Here is a 13838-nt window from a genome sequence, read left to right as displayed (position 1 = left end):
GTCCTATGAGGCTGGGGTGATCTAATTGACTCCCCCGAGACGGAGAGGGAAACTGAGGCATGGAGCAGCAAGGGCCACACAGTGAATCAGGGCTGTGCTGGCCTCCATCAGTCCCTGTTACCCAGAACCCAGGCGCGGTGAGGAGAGGTGGGTGCAGCCAGGCTGTGGGGGGAGGGTGGGTTCCGATTGGGGGTAGGCTCAGAATTCCTTTACAACTGGCCCTCGCAGGCCCACATGGAGGGGAGCCCAGGGCCCGGAAAGGAGAAGGACTTGCCTGAGGTCACCTAGCAGGAGTTGGGAGGGGACCCAAGGCCCCTGACAGGCAGGACAGGCAGGCGAAAGGCTCTGTGCTTACTGGATGTCGGCCTGAACTGTTCATAGGCAAGACGGGCGTTCCAGAGTGAGCCCCAGGGTCACCCTCAAAGAGTGGCACCCTTACAGTCAGACCTGGATTCTGACCTGCCTTGTATTTTCCTACTTGGTGGACTTTCCTCCTCTCTAAGCCTCAGTGTCTTGGTCTGTAAAATGGGGGTGACTGTCACCAACTCACCAGGCCACAGGGAAGAGGTAAGGAGTGTCAGCTGCCCCCTGCACAGCGCCTGGCCTTTATGCGGTGAGCACCTAGGATATGAGTGGCTTGCACAGATGGATAAACGGGCCTTAAGAAGGAATAACCCCCAACTTGGGTCAGGGCTGGCCCAGGGAAAGTGAACACCAGACAGACAAGTGATGACCATGGCCGGAGCCAGTTTATTGGTCGAGGTGGAAGTTGAGGGCTCAGGCCTCCCCAGTGACCTAGAAGTCCATGTCCTCGACCAGGTCCTGGAGGTAGGCCTTGTACTGGTCTGAGGTGAGGGAGAGTGGGTGGCTGTTAGAAATGTGAAGGTCCACAGTGTTCTCCAGGGAGGAGGCACCCCCTACCCGTGCCATGTCTAGCAGGGCTCTGAGGCACATGGGGACAACCTGAGGGAGGTGGGGGAGAAACAGTCAGCGGAAACACCCAGCACCGTCTACTGTCGGGGATGGGTTGAGTAGACTACAATTCCCGACAGCCCCCCCTGTAACCCAGGACGAACCGTTAGGCCCAGGGCTGCTGGGCGTTACAGTTTTCCCCATATTCACCACCAAGGGAGACCATAAATGGTTCTTAGGGCTGAGGCTGCTGAGGGGTTCCTGGAAGCTAGAGCTGAGCAGCTTGTGATCAGAAGGACTCCTGGGAGCTGTAGTACCTCACACAGGCTGCTAGGACTTGTAGTCCACCAACTTCCACATGGTTGGGAGAACGCAAATATAGGCTTTGGGGGTGAGGCCGTGGGAGGGACACCAGAAGCTCCTGAGGAGGAACTGGTACTTGCAGAGACTCTTAGGAGTTGTAGTTTCTCCGAGGGGACTGTGGGAGTTGTAGTTCCCAGAAGCAACCTCCTCCCTTTTAGGATCTACCCCTCAGCTCCAGGAGCCTGGGGCTGCAGTACCTTGACCATCACGAGCCTCTTGATCCATGGTTGGTCCTGGGGCCATGACTGCCCCACGCAGAACCAGAGGGTGTAGCGTGGTGAGCGTCTGCTTCCTTCGATGAAGGCAATCAGATCTGGGGGCCCAGGAACCTAGTCAGGGATGGGAAGAAGACCCTCTACCTGCCCCTCCCTGCTCCCCCAAAACCTCAGTAACATCCTCATCTTCCTCCCTGATCTAAAGCTCAACATATCTCTGCCACCATGACCAGGGGGCTATTGATTTGGGGAAAGTCCCTCCAGTTCTGGCACAAGCTGAAATGTTCCTCCTCCCTTCCATCGGGGCTGGGCTGGAAGGTAGGCCTCCACACACACCTCCTGGAGCCTCAGCATTTGGATGGGGAAACAGGCCCAGGAGGGGAGTCCACTTCCCCAAGGATGCTCAGTGATTCTGGAGTAGAAGGTGGTTGGTGGTTACTGCTCTTTAACCCTTCAAGGCCATGCTGTCCAATATGTAGCCATTAGCCACCACGGCTATTCAAGTTTTAATTGTATCTAATTAAAATCAAATAAAACTTAAAAAACTCACTTCCTCATTTGCACTCACCTCATCTAAGTACTCAGTAGCCATTTGTAGCTAGTGGATACCATATTGGGCAGTGGAAATACAGAGCATTTGCATCATTGCAGAAAGGTCTGTTTGGAGAGCAAAGCCCTAAATGATTTCTTTCTCCTGCATCTGTCTTTCCACCATAATTGTAATAAATGATAACGACTATGGCAGCTAATTCCCCGAAGCACCTTCTGTACGCTGGGCCCTGTGCCTCCTGCCAGCTCTGGGCAGGTGAGAGAGAGGAGACAGTCCTTAGACTCCACAGGTTCAGAGCAGTCCAGTCCTTCTCCCCACAGGTTCAACCACAAGCAGAGCAGCAGGGTCTGAATTCGATCCCAAACCTCCTGACCCCAGAGTTTTTAACCACCATTGCCTGCCGTTTCCACAGCAGAGCAAAGGCCCCACCTCACTCACCTGCTATGAAGGGCCCCATGTTGAACACGCCTCCTTCCCTGTCCTTGGGCACCTCACCATCAGGCCTGTGACCACTGTTGGGGAGGAGTTCCTCGCCCACGGCCCAGTACACATGGCAGTGCCCCAGCCTCTGGGCCCAGAGCCACTGCCCAGCCCTCCACAGAGCTAGTCCCCCACCCAGGCAGCTCAGCACCCGCTGCACGTAGTCTGTCACGCCCCTGTCTGTCAGGGACGCCGCGGGGTCTGGCAGTCTTATTGGCTGCCCAGGCAGTGTCCTGTCCCCTGCTTCTGATCCCACCAGCCGCAGGCCCCCCGGGCAGAAGACAGTCTGCTGGAAGACTTGGCAGCCCCGGTAGAAGACGGTCACCTCGAACTCCCACTCTGAGCAGCAGCAGCAGTAATGTGAAGGGGAGAGAGAATGAGGGAACGTCAGGGGGCTTGCGGCCCAGCCCTAACCCCTCCCACCCCTCCCACCCCTCCCACCCACAGCTGGCGCTCACCTTCCCCGCTCACCAACAGCTGCTTCAGTGGGTTTTCAGGCGGTCCCGGCATTGGGCAAGGAGCAGGGACATCTAAGTTGGGGCCCAGCAAGAGCTGAGGGGGGTTCTCAGGGGCCATGGTCAGACTTGAGGGCCCTCCATCTGGGGCCAAGTCCATGTCACTCAGTAACTTCTCCAGAATGTCTTCCTGGAGAGGAAAAAAAAAAAGGATCCAGGTATTTCCACAGCCTTTTCTGGAGACTTCCCATGGACCAAGCTTTGTGCTCAGCGATGTGGGGACCCAGAGAGGAGACAGACCTGAGCTTTGCCCTCAAGGGGCTTCTAACCTGGGGCACAGACAGTAAAGTATGTACAGCTTTGATGTATGCCGGGCACTACAGTGGCCTGAGGGGAGCAGCTAATTCCACCCAAGGATCTGGCTCTCTGCAAGCAAGACGCGGGCAGAGAGGGCTGGGAAGAATTTCAGAGGGGACTTCCCCTGGCACAGACATCAGCAAGATCAAGGAGAGGTTCTGAGTTCCCAAAACGCTGAGAGAACCCTGCACAGGGAGGAAAGCTATTAAATTCTAGAAAGGTGGATTAGGGCCTTGAATGCCTGTTGAAAGCTCTGAATTTTCTCCTGAGGATGCTGGGAAGCCATGGAGGGCTGTGGGCAGGGGGTGGGGGGACAGGGTCAGCACTGAGTCAGGTTGGGGACAGACTGCATGGGACAGAATGGAGCCTGGGGTGATGGTGCAGGGGAAGAAGATGAGGCCTGAATAGGCCCATGAGGACGCAGAGAGGGGATGGGGCAGAGAGCAGGATGGTCGGGGCGCATTCTTACCTGGATATCAGAGGTACTGCATCTGCCATTGGTGTCTAGAGAGGTGTCTGGCTCAGCTAAGTTCCCAACTCCTGTGGAGAAAGGTGGGAAGTGGAGTGGGGGCGCTAGGGACAGTCGAAATCCCATCCCTCTAAGTGAAGCCTCACTTGCAGCACACCTGAGGTCACAAACTCATAGATCTTGTGCGGGTTGTGGGGGTCCTTGCTGTGGTCCTCTGCTAAACGCAACGCTTCCTTCCGGTTCAGGGCGGACCGGAAATTCCTCTTCCAGGTGGGCAGGTCCGGCTTATCCTTCCCAGGAGTGTAGGCACCACTGGCCTCAGCCCAGGCCTAGGGGACCAGTGGTACCAAGATAGTGGAGAGGATGACTTAGACCTTGCCCCAGGGGTCCCAACCCTGTCTCCTCTTGTCCTAACACCGTCCTCCCCCCGACACGTTCTAACTTGGCAAGGTTCCATCCCCAAACTCTCAGATTCTCTGCGCCCCGAATCCCCCTACCACCACCCTTCAAAAACCTTTGCTTTCCAAGCCAGCCTTCCAGGTCCTAATGAGTGTCTAACTCTGCCACCAACCTGCCCCAGGACACCCTCTGTAATAATAATAATAATAATATTATTATTATATATTATATATATTATATTATATAATATTATATATAATATATATTATATAATATATAATATTATATATTATATAATATTATATAATATTATATTATTAATTATTATAATAATAACCCCGCCCCCTCGCACTCTAACTCGGCTTACCACCACCGGTGTATCCTAATTTGGTGGTAAGAAACCTCAGCTTCAGGGCCAAGTCTCGCCTCTAATATTCCAAGACCGGCCCCCAGAAATTCTACAACCAAGAGCCTCACCCCGGAGGCCCCGAACTCCCCAGGATGCATTTCCTTCACTTTCCCGATTCCGTTACCAGAACCTGGCAGCTCTAATCCTGACTGCTCTCCGACACCAGTTCCGGGATCCTACTAACTAAACCCCTTCCCGTTCTAACTCCACCCACCTCAGTCTGTCAGAATGAGAGCAGGCCTCTCCATGCTTGCTAATCCCGCCTTCTCGGCCCCGCCCCCTGGGAGTGCACCTCCGCCCCCTGGGAGTGCACCTCCGCCCCCTCGGAGTCCACCCCGCCCGGCGCGCCCGCACCTGGAAAATGCCGAAGTCCTCCAGCTGGGCATCCTGCCGCAAGCCGTGCTTCCAAGGGATGCGGAAGCGCGTGCGGCTCTCATCCAGCCAGGCCACGCCCTCCAACTGCCCCTGGTCCAGCTGAGATACCAGCCAGGGCAGGATGCGAGGCTTTTGTGTTCCCATGGTCCGGCCTGCGCGCAGAGAACAGGTCCTAGGTACAGGCGGCCTCCCAGGCCCACCCCGTGCAGGGGTTCCGCACCCAGACCTCCCTCACGTGCCACGGCGCAGGTCTCTCACCTATAGTTTACTGGGGTACAAACAGGAGACCTTCTCCCATCCTCCAGCGAGGCTTTCTAATTCAGCGAGAACTCCCTGCTCTCCTTTCCCCAGCTTCTTCTGTGTAGGTAGATACCTCTACCTCCCTCAATTGCGCCGGTGTACACCTTCCCTCTTCCATTGAAAGCCCGTTCTTCCCCCATCACCCAAGGCAGGTACTCCCACTTCCAGGGTAGAGCCCTCCCTCTAGTTATTGCAATACAGAAGCTAGTGACCTGTAGACCGCTACCTCCCGCAGTTACCCCACGGTAGACCCCCTTTCACAGTTCCACCCCGTCCCGATGATCCCCTCACCCATTCCCACCGAGGACCAACCACAATCCCTCCCAAACAGACAGCCTCCCTCCTCCAGGGCACATCCCCACTTTCTAGAGTGGACTGCCTCCTATTCTTACAGTCCGTCCATCTCTCCCCTAGATCCCCCAGTGTAGACGCCTCCTCTCCGCTACTTCTACGTTTGCTTTTTTTACAGCCGATCTCGGCGCCAGTCATTGCTTCACTTTTTTCTTTCTTGCTTCACTTTCCCCCAGACTACACAACCGCCCTTCTCCACTGTCAGTGTAGACCCATCCTTTCTCCGATTCCTCACCTCCGGACGCCACCTACTCCCCAGTTACCTACGTTTCCTATGTGGTGGGTCGGGGCGCGCAGAGTGCTCCAACCACGTCTGGTTTGGGGGTTTCGTACCTCTCGAACTCTCAGCTGCACACCCCACTTCCGGTCGGCTGAGCTTTAGAGGTGGGGCTTCCTTTTCTATCGATTTCCTGAAATAAAAACGACTTCACAGTCGTATTGGTGACTCCAAAACCAAAGAGGCTGCTCGGTAAGCGCGGGCGTCGCCCCCCAATCCCATGCCCTTTTTAGGCCTTCCGACCGCGGGCATGCTGGGAACGTCACATGCAAATTAGGCGGGACCCAACGCTCCTCCCCTCTATGTTTGGGTCGTCACCAACCCGGCCCAGTGCGCAGGCGCGGGAAAGTTGAACTAAGAAAAGAAAATTTATACAAGTTCAGTGGAGGAGGTGGCGGCGGCGGGGCCCGGGACCAGGTGAGCGGGACGTTAGCGAGGGCTAGGTGAGGAGGAAAGAAGAGGGAGCCGGGATCCAGGAGGGGGCAACTCAGTCCCGCTTCTCCGACATCCGAGTGTCCTAGCTCTCCCAAACGCTAGCCTCAGAGAATGGAACTACACCTCCCAGCAGGCTGCGAGGCGAACCAGTAACGGAGGGAGGGGAATGTTTGCTATGAAACCTGCTGGGATTGGTAGTTCTCGACCCTCTACGGACGTGAGCAGCTTGGCATATACCTTCAGAATCAAGAAGTCCCCAAGCCCCCTTCTCCCTCAGGGACTCAGAAGTCTGAGGGCCCCGCCCCCTTCTCTCTTAGCCTCAAGAGTTCACACCCCCAGCCCCCTTCTCCGAAAACTCAAGAGTCCAGGCCCCCAGCCCCTCCTCCCTTAGACCCAAGAATCCGGATCCCTAGCCTTCTCCTCTCCCAGGATCAAGGTGTCTTCCTTCTCATCCCTCTTCTCCATCTGGAGACTTAAGCGTCTGGGCCCCCAGACCCCCAACTCCCGTAAAGGACCTGGGAATGTAGACCCTCAGCCCCTTCCCTCTTTGGGGACTCACAAGTCCTGGCCCCCTCCTCATTCGGGGACTAGGAATTTGGGTCCCCAGCCTCTACTTCCCGCTGAACCCTGGAGCCCATCCTCCAGCTCCCTCTCTCACAGGTGCCCCCATGGCAGGCTCGGAAGAACTGGGGCTCCGAGAGGACACGCTGAGGGTCCTAGCTGCCTTCCTAAGTAGGGGTGAGGCTGCGGGGTCTCCCATTCCGACCCCACCCAGGTAAGAGGAGTTGCCCTCCTCCCTCAGGGAACGGCATTTGAGCTGGGCCCCTCTCCAACTCTTGCTCCTGGACTCAGTCTGTCTCCTTTCCCCCCCTCTTTATATCTGGCTCCACTCCTTGTCCTGGGGGTTGCAGGGAAAGGCCCTCAGTGGGAGGACAAAGGGACTGCTTGCAAAGGGCCTTTGGGGTCACTCTCTGAGGTCCCCTTCCCCAGGAGCCCTGCCCAAGAGGAGCCAACAGACTTCCTGAGCCGCCTTCGAAGATGTCTTCCCTGCTCCCTGGGGCGAGGAGCAGTTCCCCCTGAGTCCCCTCGGCCTTGCTCCCTGCCCCTCCGGCCATGCTATGGTTCAGAGCCTGGTAAGAGATTTCCCTCGATCACCCAAGAACTGGCAGCTTTGATTCTTAAAGCATAGAGAGGATAAGAAACTAGTTCAGGACCACTCAGCTAAGGGGGTAGCTGTGGGGGATCTCCAGCACCTACCCTCACCCCCGACCCCCAGTTGGTTTACTATCTGTCAGTTCTGTGAGCAGGCTTTAGGAGGGCTTTGGGTGCCTTTCTTTCTTTCTTTCCCTTTTTTTTTTTTAACATCTTTATTGGAGTACAATTGCGTGTTAGTTTCTGCTGTATAACAAAGTGAATCAGCTATACATATACATATATCCCCATATCCCCTCCCTCTTGCGTCTCCCTCCCACCCTCCCTATCCCACCCCTCTAGGTGGACACAAAGCACCGAGCTGATCTCCCTGTGCTATGCGGCTGCTTCCCAATAGCTATCGATTTTACATTTGGTAGTGTATATATGTCCATGCCACTCTCTCACTTCGTTTTAGTGCCTTTCTATTTGTTACCTCTCTTTCTACACATGCTTCCTTGCCCCTAAGACTTTTGTAGCCACCAGTACCCCCAATAGGGAGGCAGGAAACCTGATTTCCAGTCACAATTCCCTGGCTGTTTTGGTTACATAAGTCCTTTTCTCCAGTAGCAAAGTAGGAATGGGGGGGGGGTGGATACTGGACTTGATCAAGAGTGACCAGTAGGTTTCTTCTCATATGTGATACTGGGTAGACAAGCAATGGCTACTGGGAGTGCTCACTTGGAGAGGATTTCACAGCTGGGGAGAAGAGTTCTGTGATGAGTTGTTGCCTGAAATGGGCAAGAGATAGAGTGGTAATAGCTGGAGTGCCATGTGTTTGCCTTCCTTAGATGGGATAATCTTCAAGGTCCAGTTCGGCTCAAACCTTCGAAGTCCAATTTGGGGAAAAGTAAAAGGGTCTTTTACCAAGTTTGCTCACTGGGCCTCAATTTATCCCATTCTGAAATGGAAATCATTGCTACCTGGCAAGATGGTTGGGAGGAGAGAATCCCTAAGTTCCTCATGTCCTGAAGTCCCATCATTGGCTCTTTTCATCCCAGGCCCAGCTACTCCAGATTTCTATGCCCTGGTGGCCCAGCGGCTGGAACAGCTGGTCCAAGAGCAACTGAAATCCCCACCTAGCCCAGGTGAGGTGCAGAAGGGCCCTGGAGAAGGATGAGGGTAGAAGGGTCGCCAGGGTTCTGCCCCCAGCCAAATTCTCTTCTGCCCCCCAGAATTACAGGGTCACGTACCCACAGAGAAGGAAGCCCTGCTGCGAAAGCTGGTGGCCTTGCTGGAGGAAGAGGCAGAAGTCATCAACCAGAAGGTGATGGGTGGTCTGTTCCATCCCTTAGCTAGGATAGGAGTTGCGGCATGGTTCCTCACTGGGACCTGAAGCTGGATCTGCATTCTCATTGGATGGTCAGGTGGGGAGAAGGTGGGACAAGGCTTCAGTGAAGGGGTGAGTGACAGGTAAGCCAGGGCAATACTTTAAATTAGTGACTTCTTTGATCGTCAAAGGGGCGTGGCATGAAGGCAGAGGGGTGTGGCCACCAGAAACTGTTCTAGGAAGGAGATTGGAGGAGGTGAGTCGGTAAGGGAATGTATGGTGATGGGAAAGGGAGGAGGGGGTAGCTTGAAGACAGCTGTCTAAAATCTGAAGCCCTGATTGACTATATAGGGACGTTGCTTAGAACATGGGGGAAATGGACTGCCGGAGGGAGTGTGGCTTGTGACTCTGTCCTGGAATCAGGTTGGGTCAGGAGCTTGGGCAAAGTGTATGGCCTTATAATATTCATTGTCTGGTAGAAGGCAAGGTTGCCGTCACAGGCTTGGCCTTCGGGGAAGCCCACAGGGGCGTGGCTAGAATGTTAGCATGCTAGAACACAGCTAATACAGGGCTTGGTCCTGATTGGCTGTCGAGGCCTTGTCAGGGGCGTGGCTTGGCTTCTCCGGTTCTAGGCCATCTTGCTGTGAGTAGTTTGGCCGAGATCTTATAGTCTCGTTTGTGATTGGCAGATGTGCTGGATAGGGGCGTGGCTTAGGGCGTCAGTTATAGCTAGAGCTCTTGAAGCCACGCCTCCAAGCCTCCCATTGGCTGGCTACGAGGGTGTGACTGAGGCAGACCCTGCCTCTTCCTCCCCGCCCTACAGCTGGCCTCAGACCCCGCCCTGCGGCGCAAGCTGGCCCGCCTCTCCGCTGGTTCCTTCAGCCGCCTAGTGGAGCTCTTCTCTAGCCGGGAGGGCAACCCTCGCCCAAGCCAAGCACGCCCCTCGCTGCCGTGCCCCGGGCCCCCACCGCCTTCCCCGGAGCCTCTGGCCCGCCTGGCCCTGGCCATGGAGCTGAGCCGGCGCGTGGCCAGGCTGGGGGGCACCCTGGCCGGTCTCAGCGTAGAGCACGTGCACAGCTTTGCGCCCTGGATCCAGGCCCACGGGGGCTGGGTGAGCCGCTAAAGCCTCTCTGGGCTTCCCTTTACCTAACTGTAATTGTAATTGTATGTGTGTGTATTGGGGGGGAGTGGGCGGGGAGGCTCATAGGCTTCCTTTCAGACATCACGGGTGTTCTCCCAGCTCCACCATTCATCCGTTCTGTGTTTATTGAGCACCTAATGTACACGAGGCACTGTAGTGATCAGTGCAGATGCTATGCCCAGCTTAAACCACTCCGGTATACACTAACACTTATGAGCTAGAAACAAGCTTCTTCATCCGTAAAGGGAGGAGAATTGTACACCTACCTCAAAGGGTTATTGTGAGGATTAAAATGGGATCATCCTTGTAAGTACTTGACATTTATGTGAGTATCTGGTGACTGTCTGCCTGTGCAGCACTGCCTGCGGGAATGCCCTTTGCCTGGTATCCCCGTGCCTTGCTTCCTCTGCCGCTCTGCTCAGGTATCACTCTCAGCGGGCCCCTCCCTGATCCCCATTTAAAATCGCAGCCACCTCCACACCATCCCCTTACCTTGCTTGCTCACCGCTTTAAATCCAGTGCTGGGCTCAGAGCTGGATTAAGCTCCTTTGTACTGGCTGTGTGACCTAGGCAACTGTCCCCGTCTCCCTGAATACCAATCTCACGCCGCTCAATGGGCACCATCTCACTTACCTGCCTCATCACTGCCAGGCTCTCAGAATGTAAGCATTGCTTCATAGACTGGCAGGAGCTGGCTAGGTGCGTTTGAGGAGCAGAGAGACAGCCAGTAGGGCTGGAGCAGTGCGAGTGAGGGGGAGAGGGTGGGAGATGAAAGCAGGAGGGGCGGCCAGATCATGCAAGGCTTTAGGCCTTGTGGTCAAGGTAAGAACTTGCACTTTGACTCAGTGAGCCAGGAGTCCTAGGAGGGCTCAGAGTAGACGGATGCGAGCTGTCTTGGGTGGTCACAGGTGCCCTCTGGCGGCCGTATGGAGAATACTGTAGGGGGCAAAGACCCAAGGGGGTGACTGGGCTGGTCCAGGGAGAAGGTTAGGGTGGATCAGACCAGGGTCGGGGTAGTAGAGAGTTCTGGATTTAATTTGGAGGTAGACCTGACAGATTTTGCTCATGGAGTGGATGGGAGACGGGAGTCAAGGATGATGCCAAAGATGCTGGCCTGAGCAGCTGCAGGGCTACATCTGATGTCCTCTGGAACCAGAAAGAGCAGAGTGGAGGCGAAGGTGGGGAGCAGGTTTGGGGAAGAGGCAGAGGTGATTGGAGGTGGTCCAGTTAAGGGAGAGAGACCCCTGAGACCTCAAAGCAACATATGCGGGACAGTCGATATTAGTGTCTGTAGCTCAGAGCAGAAGCTGGTTTATTTGTAAAATCATTTTATTTGTTAAGGAATGATAACAGGTAAGCTTGGCCAGGTACTCAGCCAAGAACTTTAGTGGGATGATCCCATTGAAACCCCACAACAACCTTACGGGATTCGATTATTATCCTGGTTTTATGGAGACTGAGGGAAAGTCCCTTATGCAGGGTGGGGGATTGGAGTTAGGGCTTTAACACAAAGCCAGGGCTCTTTATCATTAAAGCTCCAGGACCCTGTTTGTTCCCCTTCTTTGAGTCTCTGTCCACCCCCTCTGGGGCTCTGTCTCCCCCCGCCCCTCCTAGGACTCTGTTCCCATCCACCTCAAGTCTCTGAGCCTTTCTTGGGGTCTCCATCCCTCATCCCTGTCCACCTCTCTCTGGGTCTCTTTCCCCTCCCCCTCTCTGGTTCCTTGCCTTCCCTGTCTCTGCTCTCACTGGGCTGGTGTGGATGCTGCTGTGAGTGGAGGACGCCTCTCTGCTCATGGGGCTCTGCCACTTTTCCCTTCCAGGGGGGCATCCTGGCAGTTTCACCTGTGGACTTGAACTTACCCCTGGACTGAGCCTTTCCTCAGAAGCTGCTACAAGATTGGACCTCATGTCCCTGCACTCTTTTTCCAAGCCTTCCTATTCCACTCAGGGCTGTGGGGTGGTGCCCACCCTCTCTGTTTTTGCCAAAAAAAAAAAGTTTAAAATGTTTTTTTTTTTTTTTAAATGTTTTGACATTAAAAACTTTTTAAAGTATTTAATGATTTGTCCTTTCACTCAAGAACTAAAGTTCTACGTAGAGGAGATTTGGTTTGGAGACCTCTCTGGTTTATAAATTGAGGAAAGAACCAATTCATTCATTCTAGAAATATTTATTTGGGGCACCTAAAGCACCTGTCACCTAAATATACAGCATATTTGAGGATACCTGTAAACATGATTCCAGCTAATTATATTTTTCCCCTATTGCATGATTTATTTATTCCAGCTAATCCTGTGTTGATAGTCCTGGAGTCTTTCTAGCTATTTCCAGAAGAAAGCTATGACCTTTCTTCACAAGACATCCAGAACACCACCTTCTTCTCATTTTTCTCTTCACACAGCTCCTTCTGAGCCTTTTTTGCTGGTTTCTCCTCATCTGCCTGTTCGCCAGAAATTTGTCACCTTTTTAGGGCTATCACCTCCTTCACCGAATTATGTTTGTAAATGCCTAAAATGAAACGCACAGGATCACAAAGGAAGCCAATTACAGTCGAGCCTCAGTATTCGCGGATCCTGTATTTTTCGAATTCGCCTACTCGCGAACATTTATTTGTAGTCCACAAACTAATACTCACGTGCTTTCGCAGTTGTTGGCAGGCGTGCTTGTGTTCAGAGCAGCAAAGGATCTGACTCGCTCGATGGGCACCTTTCAGCTCAGATCAGGCGAGGCAACTGCGCCTTCTTGTCTCAGCTCTCACGCTGTATACAAGCGTCCTTTCTGCAGTCTATTTAGTGCCACATTTTTCACATTTCTGTGCTTTTTTGTGGTGATTTTTCTGTTTGAAAGAGCCCCAAGCATAGTGCTGGAGTGCTGGCTAGCGTTCCTATAAGTGCACGAAGGCTGCGATGTGCCTCAATTAGACAAGCTTCGTTGTAGATAATTTTTGTTGCACTGCTGTTGGCTGTGAGATCACTGTGAATGGACCAACTCTATATTAAATAACGTGTCTTTAAACAGAAAACACACAGAAAACCTGATTATATGTTGATGGGTTGGCAAAAGTGTTGTGACAAGATGCTCGTGGGAGCTTGACCCTGTATCTCCCCCAGGATCAATGGCTTGGTGTTTGCCAGTTCAGTGTTCACAGCGATGTAAGGATGTAACTAGCACAAATAATAAGATTCGAGTGTATGTGGAAATAAAGCTTTAAAGGATGTAACTAGCACAAATAATAAGATTCGAGTGTATGTGGAAATAAAGCTTTCAAGATTTTTTAAAAAATATTTATTTTATTTGGTTGCGCCGGGTCTGTAGTTGTGGCAGGCGGGCTCCTTAGTTGCGGCACACAGGCCCCTTAGTTGTGGCATGTGAACTCTTAGTTGCGGCATGCATCTGAGATCTCTTTCCCTGACCAGGGATCAAAGCCAGGCCCCTGCATTGGGAGTGCGGCCTCTTAACCACTGCGCCACCAGGGAAGTCCCAAAGCGTTCAAGATTAATATAAAAATTAGTGGCCTAATAATATGCATGCCGGGCTTGGTGGCGCAGTGGTTAAGAGTCTGTCTGCCAATGCAGGGGACACGGGTTTGGGCCCTTGTCTGGGAAGATCCCACATGCCGCGGAGCAACTAAGCCCGTGCGCCACAACTATTGAGCCTGCGCACTAGAGCCTGCGAGCCACAACTACTGAGCCTGTGTGCCACAACTACTGAAGCCTGTGTGCCTAGAGCTCGTGCTCCGCAACAAGAGAAGCTACTGCAATAATAAGCCCACACACCGCAATGAAGACCCAATGCAGCCAAAAATAAATTAAATAAATTAAAAATAAAAAAATAAATAATAGGCATGCCTCCTCATTAACACATTCATTAAAAACACCTAGGGTGGGTCTC

General features: G+C 53.5%; 2 protein-coding genes across 4 annotated transcripts; one reads left to right on the top strand and one right to left on the bottom strand.

The window, feature by feature from the left end:
- Positions 1–723: 723 nt before the first annotated feature.
- IRF3 (interferon regulatory factor 3) lies at positions 724–6121 on the bottom strand. 3 transcript variants are annotated; one of them, XM_082676313.1, is made up of 8 exons: positions 5903–6121; positions 4964–5136; positions 3959–4130; positions 3802–3872; positions 2979–3165; positions 2479–2859; positions 1473–1588; positions 724–963 (listed from the first exon to the last, which is right to left on the bottom strand). In XM_082676313.1, exons 2-8 carry the CDS (start codon positions 5126–5128, stop codon positions 796–798), a joined length of 1260 nt encoding a protein of 419 aa, XP_082532439.1. In that variant the 5' UTR covers positions 5129–5136; positions 5903–6121; the 3' UTR covers positions 724–795. The 3 variants fall into 3 exon arrangements, with proteins under 3 accessions (XP_082532439.1, XP_082532438.1, XP_082532440.1); XM_082676312.1 differs by having other exon boundaries at positions 725–963; positions 5969–6121; XM_082676314.1 differs by lacking the exons at positions 4964–5136; positions 5903–6121 and adding an exon at positions 4734–4772 and having other exon boundaries at positions 725–963.
- Positions 6122–6210: 89 nt separating this feature from the next.
- On the top strand, positions 6211–12001 carry BCL2L12 (BCL2 like 12). The gene is made up of 7 exons (XM_082676311.1): positions 6211–6329; positions 7008–7122; positions 7338–7480; positions 8540–8626; positions 8714–8805; positions 9632–9919; positions 11770–12001. The coding sequence occupies exons 2-7, from the start codon at positions 7016–7018 to the stop codon at positions 11818–11820; spliced, it is 768 nt and encodes a 255-aa protein (XP_082532437.1). The 5' UTR covers positions 6211–6329; positions 7008–7015; the 3' UTR covers positions 11821–12001.
- Positions 12002–13838: the final 1837 nt, after the last annotated feature.

Source organism: Grampus griseus, assembly GCF_964374135.1.
Source record: "Grampus griseus genome assembly, chromosome: 19".
NCBI lineage: Eukaryota > Metazoa > Chordata > Mammalia > Artiodactyla > Delphinidae > Grampus > Grampus griseus.
This window is presented reverse-complemented; position numbering and strand designations above follow the sequence as displayed.

Bases quoted from the DNA above. Each gene is read 5' to 3' on its own strand.
- BCL2L12 (XM_082676311.1), top strand. From the start codon at position 7,016: ATGGCAGGCTCGGAAGAACTGGGGCTCCGAGAGGACACGCTGAGGGTC. The intron at 7,123-7,337 runs GTAAGAGGAGTT...CCCCTTCCCCAG, and splicing joins CCCATTCCGACCCCACCCAG to GAGCCCTGCCCAAGAGGAGC. The intron at 8,627-8,713 runs GTGAGGTGCAGA...TCTGCCCCCCAG, and splicing joins GAAATCCCCACCTAGCCCAG to AATTACAGGGTCACGTACCC.
- IRF3 (XM_082676313.1), bottom strand. From the start codon at position 5,128: ATGGGAACACAAAAGCCTCGCATCCTGCCCTGGCTGGTATCTCAGCTG. The intron at 4,131-4,963 runs GTGCGGGCGCGC...CTGGTCCCCTAG, and splicing joins AGGACTTCGGCATTTTCCAG to GCCTGGGCTGAGGCCAGTGG. The intron at 3,873-3,958 runs GTGTGCTGCAAG...CTTTCTCCACAG, and splicing joins CTATGAGTTTGTGACCTCAG to GAGTTGGGAACTTAGCTGAG.